This window comes from Tachypleus tridentatus, chromosome 11 (genome assembly GCF_004210375.1).
Source record: "Tachypleus tridentatus isolate NWPU-2018 chromosome 11, ASM421037v1, whole genome shotgun sequence".
Taxonomy (NCBI): Eukaryota; Metazoa; Arthropoda; class Merostomata; order Xiphosura; family Limulidae; genus Tachypleus; species Tachypleus tridentatus.
Window position 1 is genome coordinate 97,716,743 of NC_134835.1, and position 21,815 is coordinate 97,738,557.

General features: G+C 30.9%; 1 protein-coding gene across 3 annotated transcripts; it reads right to left on the reverse strand.

The window, feature by feature from the left end:
* Positions 1 to 3,882: 3,882 nt before the first annotated feature.
* LOC143232865 (pseudouridine-5'-phosphatase-like) lies at positions 3,883 to 21,319 on the reverse strand. 3 transcript variants are annotated; one of them, XM_076468847.1, is made up of 5 exons: positions 21,178 to 21,310; positions 14,300 to 18,179; positions 12,961 to 13,179; positions 6,901 to 7,133; positions 3,883 to 6,080 (listed from the first exon to the last, which is right to left on the reverse strand). In XM_076468847.1, exons 3-5 carry the CDS (start codon positions 13,091 to 13,093, stop codon positions 5,904 to 5,906), a joined length of 543 nt encoding a protein of 180 aa, XP_076324962.1. In that variant the 5' UTR covers positions 13,094 to 13,179; positions 14,300 to 18,179; positions 21,178 to 21,310; the 3' UTR covers positions 3,883 to 5,903. The 3 variants fall into 3 exon arrangements, with proteins under 3 accessions (XP_076324962.1, XP_076324963.1, XP_076324961.1); XM_076468848.1 differs by lacking the exon at positions 21,178 to 21,310 and adding an exon at positions 19,050 to 19,142; XM_076468846.1 differs by lacking the exon at positions 14,300 to 18,179 and having other exon boundaries at positions 21,178 to 21,319.
* Between the last annotated feature and the right edge of the window lie 496 nt (positions 21,320 to 21,815).

The window sequence follows — 21,815 nt, forward strand, 5'->3', positions numbered from 1 at the left end:
TATGAGGTTTGGGGATGCCGTATATTTGTGGTGTGCGTGAGTCGGTTTTACGTAGGTAGGAATAAAGTGTTTGTGAAATTGTGTTGGTTTTTGTTCATTTCTAGTAGTGATTTGTTCAGTTGCGTCTCGTGTGTCTTTGTTGGATTTGTGTGTAATGGTTTAAATTTGTTCGTGTCTGATAGGATGTTCTTCATTTTTTGGGTGTATTCATTCGAGTTCATGTATTTGTCTTGTTTTAGGTTTTTAATGGAATTAATGTCTCTTTTTGTAAGGTTGTTTTTTAGTTTTCTGTTTTCACTTTACTTCAACGATCAACTTTATTATTCGTTATAGTATTCATTTAGTCATGCCATACAACCCTCATTACGGACTTCATGCATTATTTTAAATGCATATATTGTGATGTGAATTTATCTTCATTACACGATTCCACTCATGCAAAGATTTTAAACAAATAGTCTCTTGCTCAACTCAGATTATACATACCTTGGGAGATGTCTAGCAGCTACAGTTGATAGCCATGGCTGAATCGGATGCTGCAATCCGTGAGTCGTCAAATTACAACATTTGTTTTCCAAGGATCTCACAAAATAGATAAAAACTGATTGTGTTTCAAGTGACTTAAGAATTTTCGGTTAAAAATTATCGTAAGTCTGAATTATATTACACAGACCTACGACGATTTTATTGTCTTGAAAGTTTTACATGCTCTTTAGTGATTCCTGTACGTTAAATCTCAAAATGATACCAATCTTTCTCCGTTACGTACAGATTTTTCACAAAATGTTATATGTACTTTTACATAAGTGAATCATCTTTATTTAAATCTGGTCATATTTTGTTATGCTTAGAATGTTGACAACCAGTCGCGACTGGACAATCTTGTCAATCGTTCTAGAACCCATGAGAAACACACCGCTAGTATATAAACAGTTAACAGGTCACCTGGTGTGTCATTTCTGGATAGTTTTGTTTGTGCGTGCACTTTGACAACTGGTTGTGCAAATAACCCAAACATAATTTGTTATACTTGTGATAAATATTTTCGAAAGAAACAAAGGCAAAATATTACACAATTCTTGAAAAAAAGAGAAAAAGCGTATTACGTGTTTTTTGGAATAAAACTTGGTAACCACGACAAATCATGGGCTTCGTACAAAGTTTGTACTGAAGAGTTGAGACAATGGATTAAAGGTAAGAAAAATATTTGCCTTTTGAAATTCCAGTGGTCTGGCGTAAGTCTAGGAACTACGGATATGACTGTTATTTATATTTATTAACGAAACATGCAATGCTACAACATTTGAAATAAAAACGAAATTTCTTATTCGAATCTTCAATCTGCTATAAGACTTGTTGCCCATGGACCTGATGTACCTGTACAAATTCCACCAAAGATTCTTCAAACAGTTTCGCCTGCTTATGAATCTGATGTAAATAGAAATGGTGTTAGGGATTGTCATCATCCTGAAACGTCCGACTCGCTTTTTATGTAATTTGGGCAAAGCTATACGACGACTATATAGCCGTCCTTAATTTGGTAGCGAAAAACTAGAGGGATAGCGGCTAGTCATCACCACTCACTACCAAGTCTTTTACTAATGAATAACAGGATTGACCATTACATTATAACGCGGATGAAAGGGCGAGCATGTTTCGTGAGACGTGGATTCGAATCCGTGACCCTCAGATTGCGATCCCTTGGCCATGCCAGGTCAAAGCGTTCTGGGAACCACAATTTTTCTTACAATGTTTCTTCAAGCCATCAAGGAAGATAGAACATCAGCATGATGGCTGATTATTAAAACAAGATGCTCCAGACACAATACATTATGTTATGTGACAAAAAGACATAGATTTCACACATACACAAAATAAAATCAGGATGACTGAGGATGAATATTCGTTTGACGTTAATGTTATTATCTTTTCTCCAGTTTGTATTTTTATTTACAAACAAATGTAATAAAAAATGTTCATTGTGGTAAATGCAATAATAATTTGATCTAAGTTTTTTTTTTCGAAATATAAGTAGCTGAATTATGGAACATCAATTATTAAAACCAATTTTTATGAAATTTAAAGGCGTGTGTTATTCATGATGTTACTACAGTCTATATCAATGTAGACTCGAACATAACTTCACCCAGCGTATGGAGAAATTCTTTTGGCCTAGAAATAAATTAATTAACATACTCAGCTAAATATGGCGAATAACTCTCATTGGACATTTCATCTTAGTGAAAATCACTTGATAGCTCAGAAGTCAAAAGTTTTCGAACATTCAGTATTTTCAGGTGCGCAAACTGTTGAAACGTCTACTGGCTTCAGCTGTCCTCCATTAATCGCGTGCCCCCCGCTAGTACAGCGGTATGTCTCCGGATTTACAACGCTAAAATCAGGGGTTCGATTCCCCTCGGTGGGCTGAGCAGATAGCCCTTTGTGGCTTTGTTATATAAGAAAAACACTCCATTAATCGCGTAGTAGCAGCAAAATGGAATCGTACCTTGTGTTAGACACACAGACGATCTTATCCACTGGGCAATTGCTCATGGAAAGGCTTTTTAATCTACTTCCAAGTTTTCTTATCATTATTGGGGGGTGGGGGACACTGAAACAACCTTTATTGCTTGTTAAAGAAAAAAACAAATGTTTGACCTGCTGACAGTACATTTTACAGCCACTTTAGTCAGATGTATTGAAATCAGGATCATCCATCAATTTATCAAGTTCACGCTACCATGTGATTAGTCATTTTCATTACACATAGGTGAGTTCACAACTTTTAGATATTATCTGTAAAACCACTGAAGGACACTGCTGTCAATTTTTTGATAAATGAATGTTGTATTCAATGTTCTCAAAGGAACTAAGATAACTTGAAACAAGTTCAACTTTTCTTAACTGTGTGCCATGTGAAAACCCGAAATATATTCAGAATAGTAATAACACTACATAACATATATTAAACTTTATGGTACATTTCTATATCACAGCAGTTACTAAAAGTTTGTTTTATATAACAGGTATTTCTTGTTTTGTTTAGAATTTCATGCAAATCTACACTATGGCTATCTGTATTAATTATTTCTTGCTCAGTTTGTATTTCGAATTATTCTGCAAAAATCTAGTAACACACAACCTTATATGAATAATAAAGTAAAACAATAATAATAAGAGTAAAAATACTATAACTGTGATTAGACAGACACTCAATGTATAATAATTTATGATACTACAGCAAGACGAATAAAGAGAACTAGCATAATCCAAAAGTTTTGTCCATAGCTTCTAGACTGGCCCGGCATGGCCAAGCGTGTTAAGGTGTTTGACTCGTAATCCGATGGTCGCGGGTTCGAATCCCGGTCGTACCAAACATGCTCGCCCTTTCAGTCATGGGGCGTTATAATGTGACGGTCAATCCCACTATTCATTGGTAACAGAGTAGCCCAAGAGTTGGCAGTGGGTGGTGATGACTAGCTGCCTTCCCTCTAGTCTTAAATTGCTAAATTAGGGATGGCTAGCGCAGATAGCCCTCGAGTAGCTTTGTGCAAAATTCAAAACAAAACAAACAAAGCTTCTGAACAGTTTACTACCTAAACTATGTCCCAAGTATTAGCCCAGTTGACAGAGAATCCTCATTTGCAGACTAAGAAAACTACATTAGAAATGAAAACTTTATAGTAAATAGGTTGGGCAATAGAAGAGAAAAAAAAAAAGAGCATGTGGAAAGTGAATTTTATACAGTAAGTATTCTCATTTCTTGCAAGCAAGTTAGCAAATATTTAAATTTATTTTAGCACTGCAATTATTACTTTATGGATAATTTTGTTTTACATAAACAGTCTCATCTAGGTGTATTAATCCATGTAAGACAAATTGTTTTTAATTCACAAGTAAATTTATTTTTCAAGAGAGAAATGTATTGGTTATCACTTTTCCAATAAGCTTGACTAATTTCTGTTTGTTATAACCTGCAGAAAAAAGTTAAATACCTCTTTTAATATCAAGCACATTAGTTTCTAATTTAAGCCATGCTTTGCAATTTCCATCTTTTTACTGTTGTGACTGACTAAATTTAAAATTGGCTCATCAGCAAACAGTTTCAACATTCTTACTGATGAAATTAACATTAAAGCCTGCTAACTGATAGCCCATATTCACCTTTAGAATAAATATAAAGAAAGAAAAGGAAAATTAGTAGATTTAATAATATCTCAAACTAAGATATAATAAATAGTATGATGGTGAAATTCAGTTAGTTTTGTTAGTCCTAAAAACTAATTTTATTTCACTGAAAACTATTAATTGTATTTTATATTATGAGATCTGCTTGTGCTCAGAAATGTTTAATTTACTATACATACTTAACAAATGTATGTTAATAATATCCCATTATATGAAGGTGGATTTTCTACTCTTTATATAACTTATCATGTCTGTTTAAAATGAGCTTGTTATAGGATAAAAGATTTAATATTTTTAATTATGTACTTACTATTAAACTTATTCACACAACAAAAATCAAATTGGATATATGGCATTTTTAATATAAATGACATAAGCAGCACACAGATCATAAAATCCTGATATAATCTTCCCTAATTTAGAACTGCTGACCAGAGTGGGAGCAACTAATCAGCACTGCCTCACACTTAGTTACTCTTAACCGAGTAGTGGGATGTATTGTTACAGTTATTTTACAGTTGACAGTGGAATGTCATGGCTTGAACCATGACATTCCAACTTGCAACTAGGTCATTCCATGTCATATTACCCAGGGGGCTGCAGGTGACCCCACTGATTTTGTTTGTAGATCATATTCAGAGATGTAAGAATATATGGTAAAAATCTGAAAAGGCTTAATAACTGGTGACAGGGTCAAACTGTGGCCTGAAGTAGGGCTATTTTTAGCTAAATCAAAAAAGTTGCAGCTAGTTTTTTTTACAGGAGATCTAACAGACTTTTAATTACAACAATTGCTGATATATCAACTGATATGTTATAGAAAATTAGAACAAAACATTCAGCTTTCTATCATATTAAGTCTTAGAGCTATAGCTTATTACACAGACCAATGTTTTTTTATGATTTTGGGTTTTCAGGTGATTTTACAGCCTAACTATGCAAATCCTAAGAGAGATAAACTCGGTTTGAGACCATTTTTGAATTCTGTGAGATTAATTCAGTCAGTGTTGCAAATTTCAGCCTTCTACCACCATTACTCTTGCAGCTTTAAACAGCCAAAGTTGCCTGAAAATGAATTTGCCAAAAATAACAAAAAATTAACTAAATTTTACAGGGCTGTAAATCAGAGACTATTAGAAATATTGATCTAATCCTTGGCAATTTCTCATTATATGTGAATTTTTTCAAGGCATTCTGAGGGGGTCACCTGGAAAATTTTCCAAAATCTGGATGATTTGATATGGAATGATCCAACCTGGTATGCTAACTATTTAGCTATTCAATCAAACAATGAACTGAGGTAAGAGATTTTGAAGTTCATGCAATAAGCAGCACATAATCTTGTATTAACTGAAATAACATAAATAATTTTACCGTATTTTAGGATTTAAATAAAGCTTTATTACTAAGCTGAAACTGTAGAAAATAAGTTCATTTAAACAGACTCCTTGTAAATCAATGAAAAGTTATGGACAAAAATAGTTGCTGTTGATATTTAAGGTTTAATCTGTTTTTATTTCTTTTTATCAAATTCCCCCTTTTTGATCATAGAATATAAGATAAGAAGCTGTCTTAGGCTATTACACACAAGTCTTAACAAGTAAAGAATACATGCTGAAATTTAAATACCTTATATATTTTTTTAAAAATTGTACTTGGTACACAGAAAAGCAAACAATACTTTTGACATGCATTTGTTATTCATCACTACAATGCTAGGATAGCTTAGGCAATCTAAACAATTCAGGCTGAAATTCTTCCATAGATTTTAGACTCAAAGTTGCTTTTGCAGATAACTCAGGATCTATTCGTGGATCAGGAATCATGACAACCTGCATTCCAGCAGCAACAGCAGCTTCTACACCATTTGGAGCATCTTCAAAAACAAGAACCTACATGAAAATAAAACCTGTTAGATATCCTTTCTTTCATTTTTAGCTATTCAATGGGAAACAAAAATTGCAGTAAAAACTTTTGATTTTAAAGACATTACTGTACTATGACTTTAAAGGCCACAAATAAGCACAAATGTAATAATTAATTACCAAACAGGTAATTGTCAGTGATTCGCCTTAAAAAGTAGACTTAACTAGGAAATAAATTAACACTATCTATAAAAATTGTGTATGCCTGCCTGCCAGCCTTAAAAGTAAAGATTAAATTTGACAAATCACATGCTGAAACAGAGGCCAGTTTTAGTGTAATCTTTCATGGAGTTATTGTATTTTATTAAATTCTACAAAACAAACATGTAAACATTTCAAATCAAGTAGTTTCCCACCTTCTACCTAACAAACAAAGATAATTCTTCTTACCTCATAATTAAAAATGTTCATGTGTCACTGGTCACAATGAGTATCTGCTTCATGGTATCTATATGACAGCTACAACTAAACAACTGAATTTTACATTTTAAATGAACAGTATAAGGCTTTATTTCTGAAAACGTACACATTTTTTACAGACTAAAGCATCAACAAACAAATGGGCTATTACCACTCTGAGCTGGGTTTAAATGTTAAACCTCTGATAAACTAGTTTTTTTCTTTTGTTCTTGGGAGGCCTGAATATATTAAATATTTGTAAACTTAATTACAAAAACCTGAATTTTAGTTGAATTGTTTTGTGATAATTTATTTTTTAAACTGTATTGATAGTAAAATCAATATTGCAACTTTGAAGTAGTTAAACTGTATTTAACCTATACCTTACCTTCTCCAGTGAAGGTGCATCATTAAAACGTGATGCACATGCAATAAATATATCAGGAGCAGGTTTACTTCTTGAAACTAGAGAGTCTTCACTTCCAAGCACAATATGATGAAACAAATCAAAAAATTCTTGGTGATGCTTTGTTTTTAGGTCAAAACTACTCTTCTTAGAACTTGTTGCAATAGCAATAGGAATTCTATGTTTGTGCAGGTGTCGAACAATCCTATCAACACCTAAAGAATGATTGGAAACAAATTTGTAAATAACACAAAACAACAATTATAAAATATATTTGTAATCAATGCTACTTCTATTGCAGCACTTGTAAGTGTGCTGCTTCTTGTTTGTAACATAAAAGATGCATCATAATATTTTTATATACATTTCATGTTATACAGACTATTCCAGAAGGCAACTAAATACAGTTGCATCATCAAAAATAGCAACCTTTTCAGAATACAGGATTCCCTCCATAACCATTACTATCATCTTGAGTCCTAATAAAGAGACCTAGTTTTCCAATTATATCAATGAGAAATGAAAATTAACAATATATTGATGAAAAAAAATTAAACATTTTTCTTTAAATATATTTCATAACTGGAATATAGGATATAACATGCATAGTTACCATAAAGAAATAAACAATAGTTAGAAAGGGACAAAATTGGTCAAAATGGTAGTCTTAAAAGGATTTTTGCAAGTCTGTAGTTTGGAAAAGTCATAGTAGTCAATATCCTTTACAGGATCACTCTCAGTGGTAAACACAGATAACTAATTAAGACTGTTGTCAATCACTGTGAAAAATAAATGGTTTTTCAAAAATTTTAGAGTACAAAAGAAGAACTCTCTGTTGCAATTGAAAAATACTGTAGAAAGGGTCATTCTTAATGATGCTTTCAGGAATTCAAACTTGTCATCCAAGTCATGGTGAGGTGTTGTGTGTTCTCTCAGTAATTAACATGTTTATCTGGAGAGAGAATTTGTCAATAAGAGTCTCTTATCATAATGTGTTTTATCAAACTGATGTTTTAGGTTTTACTTTGTTGATTAATAATGGGCATACACATCAGGTCCTATCACTGCTATGATTTTGTACTAAAACTTGATATTATTCTTGAATGGAGTTTAGGTAAACCTCCACAAATACATACAGTATCAGTCACATAAACATTAATACTAAAGCTTTGTACATGCTTTCTATTTGCATTAAACCTTTCTATTATGGAAGACATGAATAGTGACAAAATAGCTATTTATAATAAGCAGCTCAATTTTCACTTCAAAACTATGAGCTTCATTATGGATAGCTGGCTTTTCAAAACTATCTTCTAAGATGGTATGTGAGATATTCATTAATTCTACATGTAAGAATGCCAGTTTTTCAGAGACTTCAGCCTGACTTGTCCATTATGTAATAGAAATATTATTTAAAACCTGGAAATCAGGCTTAAAGTGGCTTATTAAGACAGTCCATGTTTGACATAAGATAAAAAAAAAAGTTGTACATTTGTTGGAAAGTTGAAAATATCAAACAGCATCTTTACAATATTCTGCAGCACTTAATTCTATAATATTTAAAAAGTGTCCTCTGTATAGCACTTAAACTGCAAGTTTATGTTGTTTTATACCAACATGGAGACCATTATATACCAAAAACACATTACTGGTATTATCATAATTTCACACTATGCAATTTTTTATGCCAATTGAGTAAGTGGTTATCACACATATAAAAGAATTCTATGTTTTTACTTTGGTTAAATACTCATTAGCCTCATAAAAAAACAAGGTATGATGATTCTTTCTCTTGGTTAATTACAAATTGTTTGAGTAAGTACTTAGTTACATATACAGTACTTTAGGCTTCATTATTGTTCTAAACATGCTCAAAATATACAAGAAAAATACTGATTTGTCTGGAATAACAAGTCTGGAAAAATGTACACTGTACTGTTGCAACATGTGAATGATAAGTGAATAAAACTGTCATTGCTTCTAAATGTTAAACAATGAAGTTACATAACTTGTTTAGGATTAACAAATTAATTTCATTTTAGATTATTTCACCTGAAATCTGATGATAAGGCTTTTCATTTTTACTTGCTACTTTATAAAATTTTGTTACACAAATTTTTAAATAACTTTTAACGTTAATTCTAACTATATTTCATCATTTTTCAACATTTATTTTCTGTAATTCATTAAGAAATATAAAAAAGAAGTCCTTATTTTCATTTCTGTAAAGTGTTTGCCTTTAAAGAATCCACCTTGTTAATATTTTTCAGAAAGTTTTACCTATCTTAAAGAATTATTTTGCTAAGATTTATTACCCCTTAAGGATACTTTATCCATTTCTAGATTTTCAAGTATTTTCCTTAGCTTTTCACACACTTTGATTGTCATCTTGTTACACCACCACATCAAACAAAGTTTTGAAAACAGCTATAACAAAAGCTTAAATGTGATCAGCTAGATCTAAAATTTTGTATAATGATTAGGGTGCTAGACTCAATATCTGTTGGTTAAAAGTGTAGATTACCTTACCAAATAATCTTTATCTGAAATGACTAAAAAACTTTCTTGGATGACCAAATTAAACCCCTATATGGTCTGATGAACTAGTACTCAAAGCAGCATAACAGTCTGTTGTATACTTATAAATGCAACTATGCACATAATGTTAACTGGAATCCTTGAACAAAATTATCAGTAAGTTCCCTAACTACAAACTTGAAAATTCAACTCCCCACAAAAATGTCTTTTTTTCATAGCTTCTTGTTTACAAAGTATTGTACTTTGCTCAAGAGAAATGTTGGTACAATCCATCAAAAGGGGTTGAAAATGTTAGGAAAAATTAGCTTGTGTGGTTAGCTAATAATACTAATTTAGTTACTAAACTTTCTATACAACTCAGGTTACATTACCACACCATGTATTGCATAATACTTGTATGTAAGTATATGAGCAGGTGGGAATTCATAACAAAAATGATAGATGAAAACACAAATATTAGTGATATTAATTTCTAGTATAAAATGTTAATAAATATGTATACATTGTATTTATTTATATATATCATCTGTGTCATATCTTCTTTTAATTAAATTTTCAAATAACAAATCTAATTTTAATAATATTTAGGGACCACCATCCTCTAAACTAAAATATCAAATAACTAAATTAAAAAAAAACACCTTAAAGTCAGTTCTTATCATTCATAGTTATCAAACTTTCTCTTAAACTTACTTAAATTTACTGCTTCCACAATATCCTAAAATAACCTATTTCAGAGGCCAACCATCCATTGGAAAAATAAAGCTGTAGATGATTCCTATCTTGTCAAAATTTATAACTGTCTTTTAGTCCTACTATTTTCTGCATTCATATGAAAAAAGATGAAGCATGAACAATAGCTATCCCCTCAACATTATTAAACAACTCAATTAAATCTCCTTCTCCAATTCTTTTCTTTTCAAGATAAATCAATTTCAGAGATCTAAACCTCTCCTCATATGACTAACCCATCCTCTGAAGCATCATTCTAGTAGCCCTCCTCTGAACCCTTTATAACAATTCAGTGTCCTTCCCAAGATTAAACACAGTACTCCAATTGCATCTTAACCACTGACCTGTATAACAAAACTGTAACATTCTTAGATTTGGTTTCAATGTTTCTGTAGATACAACCTACAATCCTCTGAACATTCCTCCTTTTTTTTACATCATTAGCAATAACACACTGTTTGGATGGCTTAAGAGACTAATCAACCATTACACCAAGACCTGTTTCTTTTATAACATTGTTCAGGTTATTCCCATCCAAATTATATTTATAATTCAAATTATGATAATCCACATGCATTATCTTACATTTGTCAAAATTAAAACCATTCTGCCATTTATTTGTCCAACTCACCACATGATATAAATCCTTTTGTAAGTCAGCAGCATCTTCTTCACAGCCAAAAATACCCAAAATCTTAATATTATTCAGAAAATTTAAGTAATTTATTGACAATTCCTTCATCTATGTCACTGATGTAAACTAAGAAGAGCAAGGGCCCTAAGACTGAGGTATCTCACTTGTGACATTAAGCCAGTTTGACTGAACTCTATTTGTAACAACTCACTGCTTTTTTCCATACAACCACTATTTTACCCAATTAGCTAACCTCCCCCACACCTGAAAAAATAATTTTTACAAGTTTTTCTTTTTATGTGGCATCTTGTTAAAAGCTTTCTAAAAATAAAGATACATCAAATCTACACTCTCATCCTTATTTTTAAAGAATATCAAAAGATTTCTAAGGCAAGATTTTTCCTTTAGTGAAACTGTGTTGACTATCCAATAACATTCTAATATTTGTTAAATTACCTTATAAAGTATCTTTTATTATTAGACTTTCCAAAACTTTACCCACAACTGATGTAAGACTAATAAACCGATAATTACTGGACAATTTTTATCACCTCCCTTAAAAGGAGGAGTAACATTAGCCAACTTCTAATCCTCTGGCACCTACTCACTATTCAAGGACATAAAAAAAAAAGTAGCAAGTGGTTCACATATCCAACTCTTAACCTCCTTCAAAGCTTTAAGGAAAATATTCTCTTTCATTACATTTAAGACTTTTTTTTTATTTTAGTGACATGGATGAAGTTTAAAGATGCTCAATTCTGGAAGCAACTGACATGTCTAAGTCACAAATTCCTGGAATGAGAAAATTTGAAGTATCCCACTGCTTATGGCCACACTATACTAAAAATATTTTATTATGACAAGAAATGGTTTAAATGTCAACAGCTGATAATGAACTAAAATCAATTAAGCTGAGATTTGTTTTAATCATGAAAAGTTATGAAAATGTGGAGAAAAAAATAAAAAACAGGTCATATCACTTTTTATATTATTACCATTAATGACCAACCTATACTGACATAGTATTTTTAAACATGTTGCTGACAGAACTGTGCTATAAAGGTTAGATATTGAGAATCTTGCCAGCTGGTCCACATGTTAATTATCTTGACAACTAATCAAACAAATTGAAACTATCCAGGCACAGGTTATGATAATCTATTCAGGGTGCAGACATTTTAGATCTAAAGTCTAGGGCTTACCTGCAAGCCTAAGTTTTTAACATTTCAATATGTATAAAACAGCCTGTTCCTTAAATTTCCCTTTAATTGATTAAGTAAAAGAAAATATTTTTTTCATTATGTGAGCAATAATTTATTTTTTATATTATTGTCAGTTACCAATGCCATGAGAATTCTAACAAAGGCAATTTCAGTTTCTGAAACTTGACATAAATCATTTTATATAAATTTAGAAAAGTACTAATAACACTAAAAAATCAGTATCAATGTCCAAAGAATACTTTTTTGTGTATTCTCATGACTGTTTCAATTCTTTCTCACCAATGACTTGTAATCAACTCTTCATAATTAGTGATATGTAACTTATAATTTTCACTCCACATTTGTCTTACCAAGAAGGAGACAAAGAAGATAAATATGGAGTTTAACATAAAAGTTAGAGAACCAAACCAAAATGAGAGAAAGAGATTCTGAGAGGAATGCGTGCAACTTTTTGGAATTTTGAGATAGGTCTTATAGTAGTGGTGTGCAATATGAAGTTAATATTGCTTAGTATATAACTTTTATTAGACTAAAAATGGAGTACTGTGTTCAGTTTTGATTTCACTGCACTTTATAAGAGACAAACATCACTGAAATAAGTGCTGGGAAGCACTAACGTGAATATTTGATTGAAACATTTGCTTTATGAAGGTGGGTTGATCTAAAAGGCCAATTCATGCATTTAAAACCATTTAGGGTTTAGAATAAATTAACAAAAATAGTTTCATTGAGTAAAAGATAATAAAACACACACACACAGTATTTATGCAAAATGTTTTTTCCTTTGATCTCTATATTTTTGGAATGGTTTCTTGATGACATAACACATAGTCTAAATGAGGATTTTAAAATATGTGAAATAATTATATAAATCTACAAGGCTGCATTCATATTTATTAATTTGTTCTTATTTACCTGGTAAAAGTTTAGTTTTTGGAAAAACCTTTTTATATTCTTCATCTATCAGTTCTATGTATTGTTCCACTGTGATGGGCAAGTTCATTTCAAAGATGATTGTTTCTGCTGCAACTCTTGCTGTTTTTCCCATACACTTGACTTTAACATCCCAAGTGTAAGTTTTACCAAACCTACTTGTTACTGCAGAGATGGCCTCTGTATATAATGCTTCAGAATCTGTAAAAATAAGTTAAAGAAACCCCATTTTAATAATACCCAAGTTATATTATAAATCAAGCTGAAGAAACAAGTAAAAATGAAAGCATTTCCCATTAATATTGTATTTCCATTTATTATAATGGAAAATACTTCCCTCATGTATGCTCATGATGTTAGAAAAACATGTAGATTCAAAAAGTCTTGATAGATATGAAATTAAAAACCCTATAAGAGAGTGTTTTCAAAAGATAGATCTTTTTTCTTCAGTTTGCCCATGAAGAAGACAGCCACTTTTTGAAAGTGCTCAGGTTATAGGGTTTTTATTTAATTCCATCATGTATACAAATCATATACTACATGTACAAAGGCATAAGTTACTATCTTCAGACTGATTTCATATTCCTGGAAAGGCTTAAAATATATGTATGTACAAAAAAAAGAAGAAGAAAGGAACCACAATGTTCACTAATGTCAAGTTTCATAGCTTAAAATTCAATGATATAACTAGAATAATAAGTACTGGTGTTAAAACTGGTTAACTTAAAAGCCTGATTAATATTACTTCTAGGTTAGGAAAAGTGCATATTTGGAGTCTTAAAAACAAATTACATACTTATGATGATGCCTTGAAAATAAAGAAAGAGGTAGATTGGTAGTATTTTCCATGAGACATACTTTTTCTACTTTTAACAAGTCTTAATATTCTCTTTTTTTCAAGAACAGTTACCATAACAAATGGCATCTAATTACTAGGAATAAAAATTCTTAACTAAAGCATATTCAGCACTGATATTTATCATCTGTAACACTGTTAAATGATTACATTAAAGTACTTTACTGATTTTGCTAAATTTCAAACACAGTACAAATTATGTGCTATATTATTCTATACCATCACTGTCACTGTCTCAAACGCTTAAGAAGTTGTATGTAAAATATAGGGTTGATTAGGTAACCTAAACCACATAATTTCTTTCAGATATGATAAGCATGAAAAACAAAACAAAACTGAGATCTACATGTAGATGTGAATGAATTAATAACAAACTCAAACCATTTAAGTTAACATGCACTTCATGTTTAACAGTGATTGTTTATCCTCTTTAATATTTCTTAATGTTTTAAAATGAAACAATACCTTAAGTCAGGAGCTCCCAAACTTTGCCAACTGGTCCTTCAACTTCTTTACTGTATTGGTACACTACCTCTCATAAAAATTAGTTTTTATCATGTGTAACTGGGATGTCAGTTGCATATTTTTACAACCTTTACAATTTGATTGTAGTTTTAAGAAAAGAACAGTGAAAAGAGATTTAAATATGTTACAGTAACCACTAGTAACCATGTAGGTATTTAATAACTTTTAATTGTGACATTAATGTAAACTCCATGGTGATGCATCAATCCAACTGGTAATCTACTGTCTTGTTTTTTGCAATCTGCAGGCAGTAGAACCAGGTGCACAACAAGTTTACAAATTTCAATTTATGGTAATTACAATTATTAATTTAGGATTTATAAATATATTAATACACAAGTAAGTATCTATTTTGGTAAACTAATGATTTATGAAATGAATGTGCAAGACCATGTAATGGTTGTAGCACTATGTATTAGAGGAAAGAAATACAAAGAAATTAGAGATAAGTTTGGAAGAAAATTTCACAAGCCTGATTCTTTAGATAAGACAATACATAAATTGCTTAATAAATTTAAAAGAACATGAACAGGATCTGTTTATGATGAGCCGAATCTGGAAGTCCAAGAATCTCTGAGCATGTTATGAATGAGGTAAAAAATATTCTGGATGAAGAACCAGGTACGTCAGTTCACATAGATTTGGAATACCCAATTCAGTTGTCCACAAAATTTTAAAATTGCATTTGAGCAAGAAAAGTTATCATCCTCAGGTGTTACATGACTTGCACGAAGAGGATTATCCACAGAAAAGTGCAATGTGTGCTGATCTCATCAAATGCATTCATACAGAAAACTTGATGAATGATATCCTCTTCAGTGATGAAGCAACTTTCCACACTATGGAAAGGTTAATTGTCATAACTATCACATATGGGCTAATGAAAAGCAAATTGATTTCTCCTATCAGTGAGAAAGAGATATTTCTAAAGTGATATCTGGTGGGTATAACAAAATCTAAGACTTATGAACCCCTTTTTCATTGCTAAAACTACAGTTACAGGCATTATTTATCTGAAAAAGCTTCAGCAATTTCTAGACCCACAGCCTTAATGAGATAGCATTTTGAACACTGCTGTCTCTCAACATGATGGGACATATGCAATAATTGTTCGAGAGTACCTGAATGAACAATTTCCAAATCAGTGACTAGATGTGAAGACAACAGGCAGTTTCATCTCCAGATCTAACACCCTTGAATTATTTGCATGAGGCTTTATCAAGACAAATGTCTGTCAAACAACAGTTAGAGCTCTCCAGGACCTACATAGATGTATTGTAACAGCTGTTAACAAAATAACTTCTGAAATGCTCCAAAATGTGTCCCAGCATGCTATTGACAGATTTGAGCTCTGTAGAAACATTGATGGTGCTCATGCAGAATCATTTCCATAAGTATTCATTGAATGTATGTATTCTATCATATTGAGTTTGAATTTTACTCATTTTCAATGTTTTCACTGAAATAAATGCCTACTTCATAAACACCCTGTATTAGTTTATAATGTCTTAGAATTTTATTTTATTCATTATTCTTTCAGTAAGTGGTAATTTCATAAATTTGATGTATTACTGTGGACCCCCCAGGGAGCCATGGACCACAGTTTGGGAACCATTGCCTTAATGTTGTTATACCACCTTTTCACCTCTTCTAGTAAAACAAAGTTCTTAGCATTTTTGTTCTACAAACATTTGGAATGCATTGAACTATTTCTGTAGGTATAAATATGTGGTATAATAATGAATGGAACTCTGTTGATTTGTGTAAGCTCACTTGAAGTACTATGGTGCAGTGTAGAGATGAAATGCATCTCCTACTATGAGAATTACTATTATATTATACAAGTTCAAGGTAATTCAACAGTCAACAACAGGCTCAAAAACATTTATAAAGTAGTCAGGGGCAATTGAAAGGTACAGAAAGCCAATTTTGAGTTTTCTAGCTTGACTGTATTGGTAAGTATTATCAATCTAAATTTAGTAATTGATAATTATAAAAATTTATTCACTTAATGCAAGATTTTCTGGTCAAAAATACAACGGTTACAAATATTTCCAATGTGTGTATGTGTGTGTGTTTTTCTTATAGCAAAGCCATATCTGGTTATCTGCTATGTCTACCAAGGGAAATCGAATCCTTGACTTTTGCATTGTAAATCTGGAGACTTACCGCTGTCCCAACAGGGCACAATATTTTTAATGAATGAATAAAGAGAACAATATCTTGTGAATGATCACTTTATTCTGTCTCATGCAAAAAAACAACAAATGCTAAGTTTAAAGATGAAAGGGACTGAAGTTAAATACTGAACAAAATGACACTTTAATCAATAACCAATTTTAAATGAAGGTATTAAATTAAATTTCAACAGAAAAAACACATCTAAAATACATTTTATGTGAGTTAAATTACTTTAAGTCAATTATAAAATATATAAGATTTTTTATTTATAGGAAGAGTGAACAAAGATATTGAAGTGTTGTATTCAAGATTTAAATTTATGTCCAAATCTATCACTTTATCTTCAATGGTAACCTGGCTGAGATAATGTTAATTGATTAACCAAATGGTAATAGGTTCTTATCAGCAATCAAGGTTCTTTCATAAGGTAAGTTTTTAAAAATGAATTGCCCCTTGTTAAAGATATCAAAATTAGTATACAGTAAATTACTTTGCACTGTTCTAAAAATAATTTTATGAAAACACTTTGTGTGTGTGTTCTGTTTTCATTAACTTAGAACTAATTCAGTTTCAAAAACAGCATTTTTTATGGAATGTTTTAATGAAAATTTATGTAAATGAATACATTTTTGTAAATTTTGAGCTCTTGCAGTAATCCTGTAAAAACAATAATCAAAATGTTTTTGTTATGTTTTTTATTGGTAGGACAAATGATTTTAATTTTTACCAGCCAAACTGGATGAGTGACTTGGAAAATGAGTAGATCCTTGCAATACTTTTTACATCATTTACTTAGGACAAAATAAATCCAAAATTCTGCGTAGTCGGACAGAGAGTTGAAAAAAGACAGACAGATGAATTCCATGGTTGTAATAAAAAAAATCATTACAATAAGCATTAAATTTTATTATATAAACATAACCTATGACATTTTGAAAGAATATTTTAAAACAATGAAGTGAAATATTTATAAACCACTTGAATCCAGTGTTTTTACAGTATATCTGAATAGTCTTACTTTGAGTGTGCATGAACACTGAGAATCTATAGCCCATGTTTAGAAACCATTATATTCACAAATGTTTGCACAATTTCAGAATTAAATTTACACCAAATCCACTAACACATTATCAATGCCTGAAAGTGCTATTTTTGTCATGAAAACAGAATTAGTAGTTCCTAGAAAATATTTTTCATCCATTTATTGAATTTGTATTTTTAATAAATAATATCAAAGGCATCACAGCCAAGACAACTGGTCCTTATAGCTTCTTTGTTTACTCTTTTAATGTAATCTCAAGTGCATAATAATAAAATAAAGTTTTTACGTTTGTACACAATCATAACCTTACATTATTTACATTTTTAATTATATGTTACAATGCAACAGACAGTTATGCCCATGACAGATTATGAATTTTCAGAATAACCATTAAAAATAAAAACACTTTTTTGCTGCACAAGTATTCCATCAGAACAGCAAAGCATGCATAATAATAACACTACACAACAAAGTTTTTGCTTCTTGAACACTGTTGGATGTTCCTTATAGATTTTTGGCTGCTGATCACGAAAATCACACCCAAATTTGCTCATCACATACTGTTTCATCGAAATCTTCAGTTTCACCAGGACATTGCTACAATGGAAAAACGATATCAGGGCAATTGGAATCCGTAAATGCTTGCTGACTACTGTTGGACATTGCTACGTGATGCACCAGACATTGAATACAAACAAAACTTAGGAGCAAACCACTTTTAATTATGTTGAACTTAATAGCATATTAGAAACATAAACACAATTAAATACGTTATTACTGGTAAACAGTTAACTGTCTATTTTTCAGAGTTCCTACGTGATGAAGCAAAACCAAAACTATATTTATGCATACCCACCAGGTACCTGTCACAATCAGCAAACACTTTTCAGGAAGCAAAACTTTTTTTAAAAATTGTTGTGCAGTGTAATTAAGGTTAACACACGTTGAAGTCAACTCACACATTTTCAAATCGTAATACCATAAAACATATGTGAATGATTATTTTAATATAAATACTTATAATAAAATATAATTTCAAATGTTCACATAAGAATAAAAGAAACAATCTTTAGATTCTATTTGCATGTGAGTGCTTAATTCTGTAAATAGGATTCATAAAAAAATACAATTTAATATTTACCACCAGTTTTTGGATCCTTACTCCTGCTTAAAAGTTACACATCTCATGCAAATTTAAATGCACTATAAGATTATGAATGAACACACGCAAGAATTGTTGCTGTATGTGTGTTAAAATTGATTCAAATTTTGGAAATATGCATGTAGCTCTAAACTCCAGCCATATGTTTTATATTTGATGGAACTTGCAGTTAAAAAGTATGATAGAAATAGCTAATGAACTGTAATAGTCAAGTTATATTATAAAACATGCAACATGAAATCATTGGGTCCTTCAACACTGTATCTCCATACTCATCATTGAGAAAAGCAAGATTTTAAACCTACCTTTAATTTTTATGAAATTATCAGTCACACCCCTTCTCCCAACTCCTGTAAAGCACCAGTCTCCACTACTTCCATCAGTAACTCATTCCATAAATTAACCACCTTGTTAGTAAATTAAAACTGTCTTGACTTTCATCCCAGTATATTTAGAATAAAGCACAAATAAATCAGATGCATTTATCTTACCAATCCCCCAAATAATCTTGCAAACTTTAATAATATTGTCTCCTATCTTTCTTTTTTTTAAAAGAAAATATGTTAGAGAGATCTTAACCTATTCTCATGAGTTAACTCTTCTATCCTAGGAATTATCCTAGTAGTCCTCCTAAGAACCATTACTCTAGCCTCCTTTAAAAAAAAGAAAATACATTAAAAGATATCTTAACCTATTGTTATAAGACAGCCTTCTATCCTTGTTATTATCCTTGTTGCCCTCCTCAGAATCTTTACCAATAAGGCTTTAATATCCTTGCTTAAATGAGAAGCCCAAAACAGCAGTATTTCAAGTGAACTGTAACTCATGGTTCATATAGAGACAGAATTTAACCTCTTTTGTCTAAGAACACTCACATAAGTTTTATTATCTTTACCTTTAGCAACAGAGCACTGTTCTGATGGACTGAGTGACTTATACACAAATATTCCAAGATTCTATTCATTTTCCATTGAGTGGGTTCCCATTTCAGTATTACTTTTTAATGTATGTATGGCACATTAAACACTCAATGTTCAGAACTGTTCTTAACCTTGCTCACCTCAACAAGGTGAATGACAGCAAGTGTGCATTATGCTAGACACAGAAGCTGAAAATTTCAAAAGAGAAGCCCCTAAAGCAAATGTAACACAACTCTATTGGTTAAATATTAACCTTCTCTCCACTAATAAAACACAAATTGAAACCACATAAGGCCTTCTTGGAACAAAAACACAATCTTACAAGACATTACATAGCTTCTGACAGCCAGAAATGTTACACATTGTTAAACTGTGATGTTTTTGTAATTTACATGTCAAAATTCTAATTATTAAAGGCAGCATGTTTAAATTATGTCCTAAGGCTATGGCTCTGAAACAAGGGTCCCATGAACATTCCAAATGGTAAGTCCACAGCTGTCAAGAGTAAATTCCCATATCACAGTAAAAAGAAAGTAATTTGTTTTTCAAATTTTCATTAATTTACTAATTTATGTTGATTCTACCTTTATATACTGTAGGATTAGCTTTCTAGATACAAATATCTGAGTACAGGAGTTTGCAAGATTATTTTTGTATGTAATGGTGTTCAACATGAGAAAAAAGAAAAACTTCATTAAGTTTCAGCTTTCAACTTACGTTGGCCTAATCTTAGATCTCATATTTTTGTGCTTCAGCCTATATGCATATTAGACTTTGCTAATTTTTTATACTTTACACCTGCTTAAACCTTTCAGTTTTTATTGTCATATTCTACTGTTTAAATTATGGAAATTATACTTAGTAAATGTACTAAAATTATTCATACTTTGGTTTTATACATTGCATCTTTGGAATATTAACAGGCATTTGAAAATACAACATACTAAAACTATTGTATCCTGAGGTAGGTATAGCTTATATAAGTAAAATAAAACCGTTTACATCACTGTTACTATGTTTCTATTGTAATAATTAAAATATCCTGGTTTTAGGTGTTTTTTTTCTTCTTTGTTTTTCTGTTTCAGTCATCTTACTTTATGTTTATGTAGCAAAGTTCAACATCAAATACAGAAGAAAAGAAGATTGAATTAAAAGCCTTAACTTTATGACGTTTACATTCAGAAAGCTGAGTTTTTTTCAGTTTGAACTTAAACATTAAAATAATTTGTGAGGACTAGACACCAACTTAAAGAAAAGATGTATTTTCAAGACCGCTGGTATGGGTATTAATTAGGTCATCTTCAGGATTAAGTTATCTTAAGGTCAAAACGTTGTTCTGTACATTATTGTAATTAATGTTTTAATACCCATACCAGCTGTCTTAAAAATACATTTAAACATTTCAATTTTTTGTTTTACTACAGCAGACCTATGGAGTTACATAAATTTCGATCGACACATAACAAAAAGTATTTCACACACTAATAATTATTTTTATAAAGAAATAACGAACCAAGTAAAAGGCCATCCATATCGAAAATTACATGAGTTACCGGTTTATAATGAGAAGCCATCATATCAATTTCACCATCTGGTATTTCGTACCGACATTAAAAGGCGATTCGTTGAATTAGTAAAATTAATAAAAAATTAAGTTATTGTGTTTTCCTTTCAAAGAGACACTGAATAAAAAAAATATGCTTTTCAAAATCTATTAAGCTTTTGTTATGGAGGGTATGTAGAGCTATTTTATGTCTAATTGCCATTGCTGATAAAGTTTTCTTAATGTTATTTCACATTTTCAGTTCATAGAGATTCTAATTCTCCTGATGTTTGAAAGGTTAACTATGAACTCAGGAAGTATGTTCACTCACATGTTTAAAATAGTTTCTGCTTCTAGCCTATGTTTGTTTTTTTAATTTTGTGTTCATATGTTTAGACTTCAAGTTATAATTGATAAAATCCCCTTCATAACTCCAAGATTAGGTAGTTTTCTAGAAATGATAGCGTTTTCAGGTTATTATTCTTTTAGTTAGTAATAATGAAAACACCAGTAAATACTTGTCTTTTTTATGAGTTGAAATGTATATATATACAAGAGTATCTCCCGTTGTAACGAATTCTCAAAGAACAGCACAGGCAATTATGCAA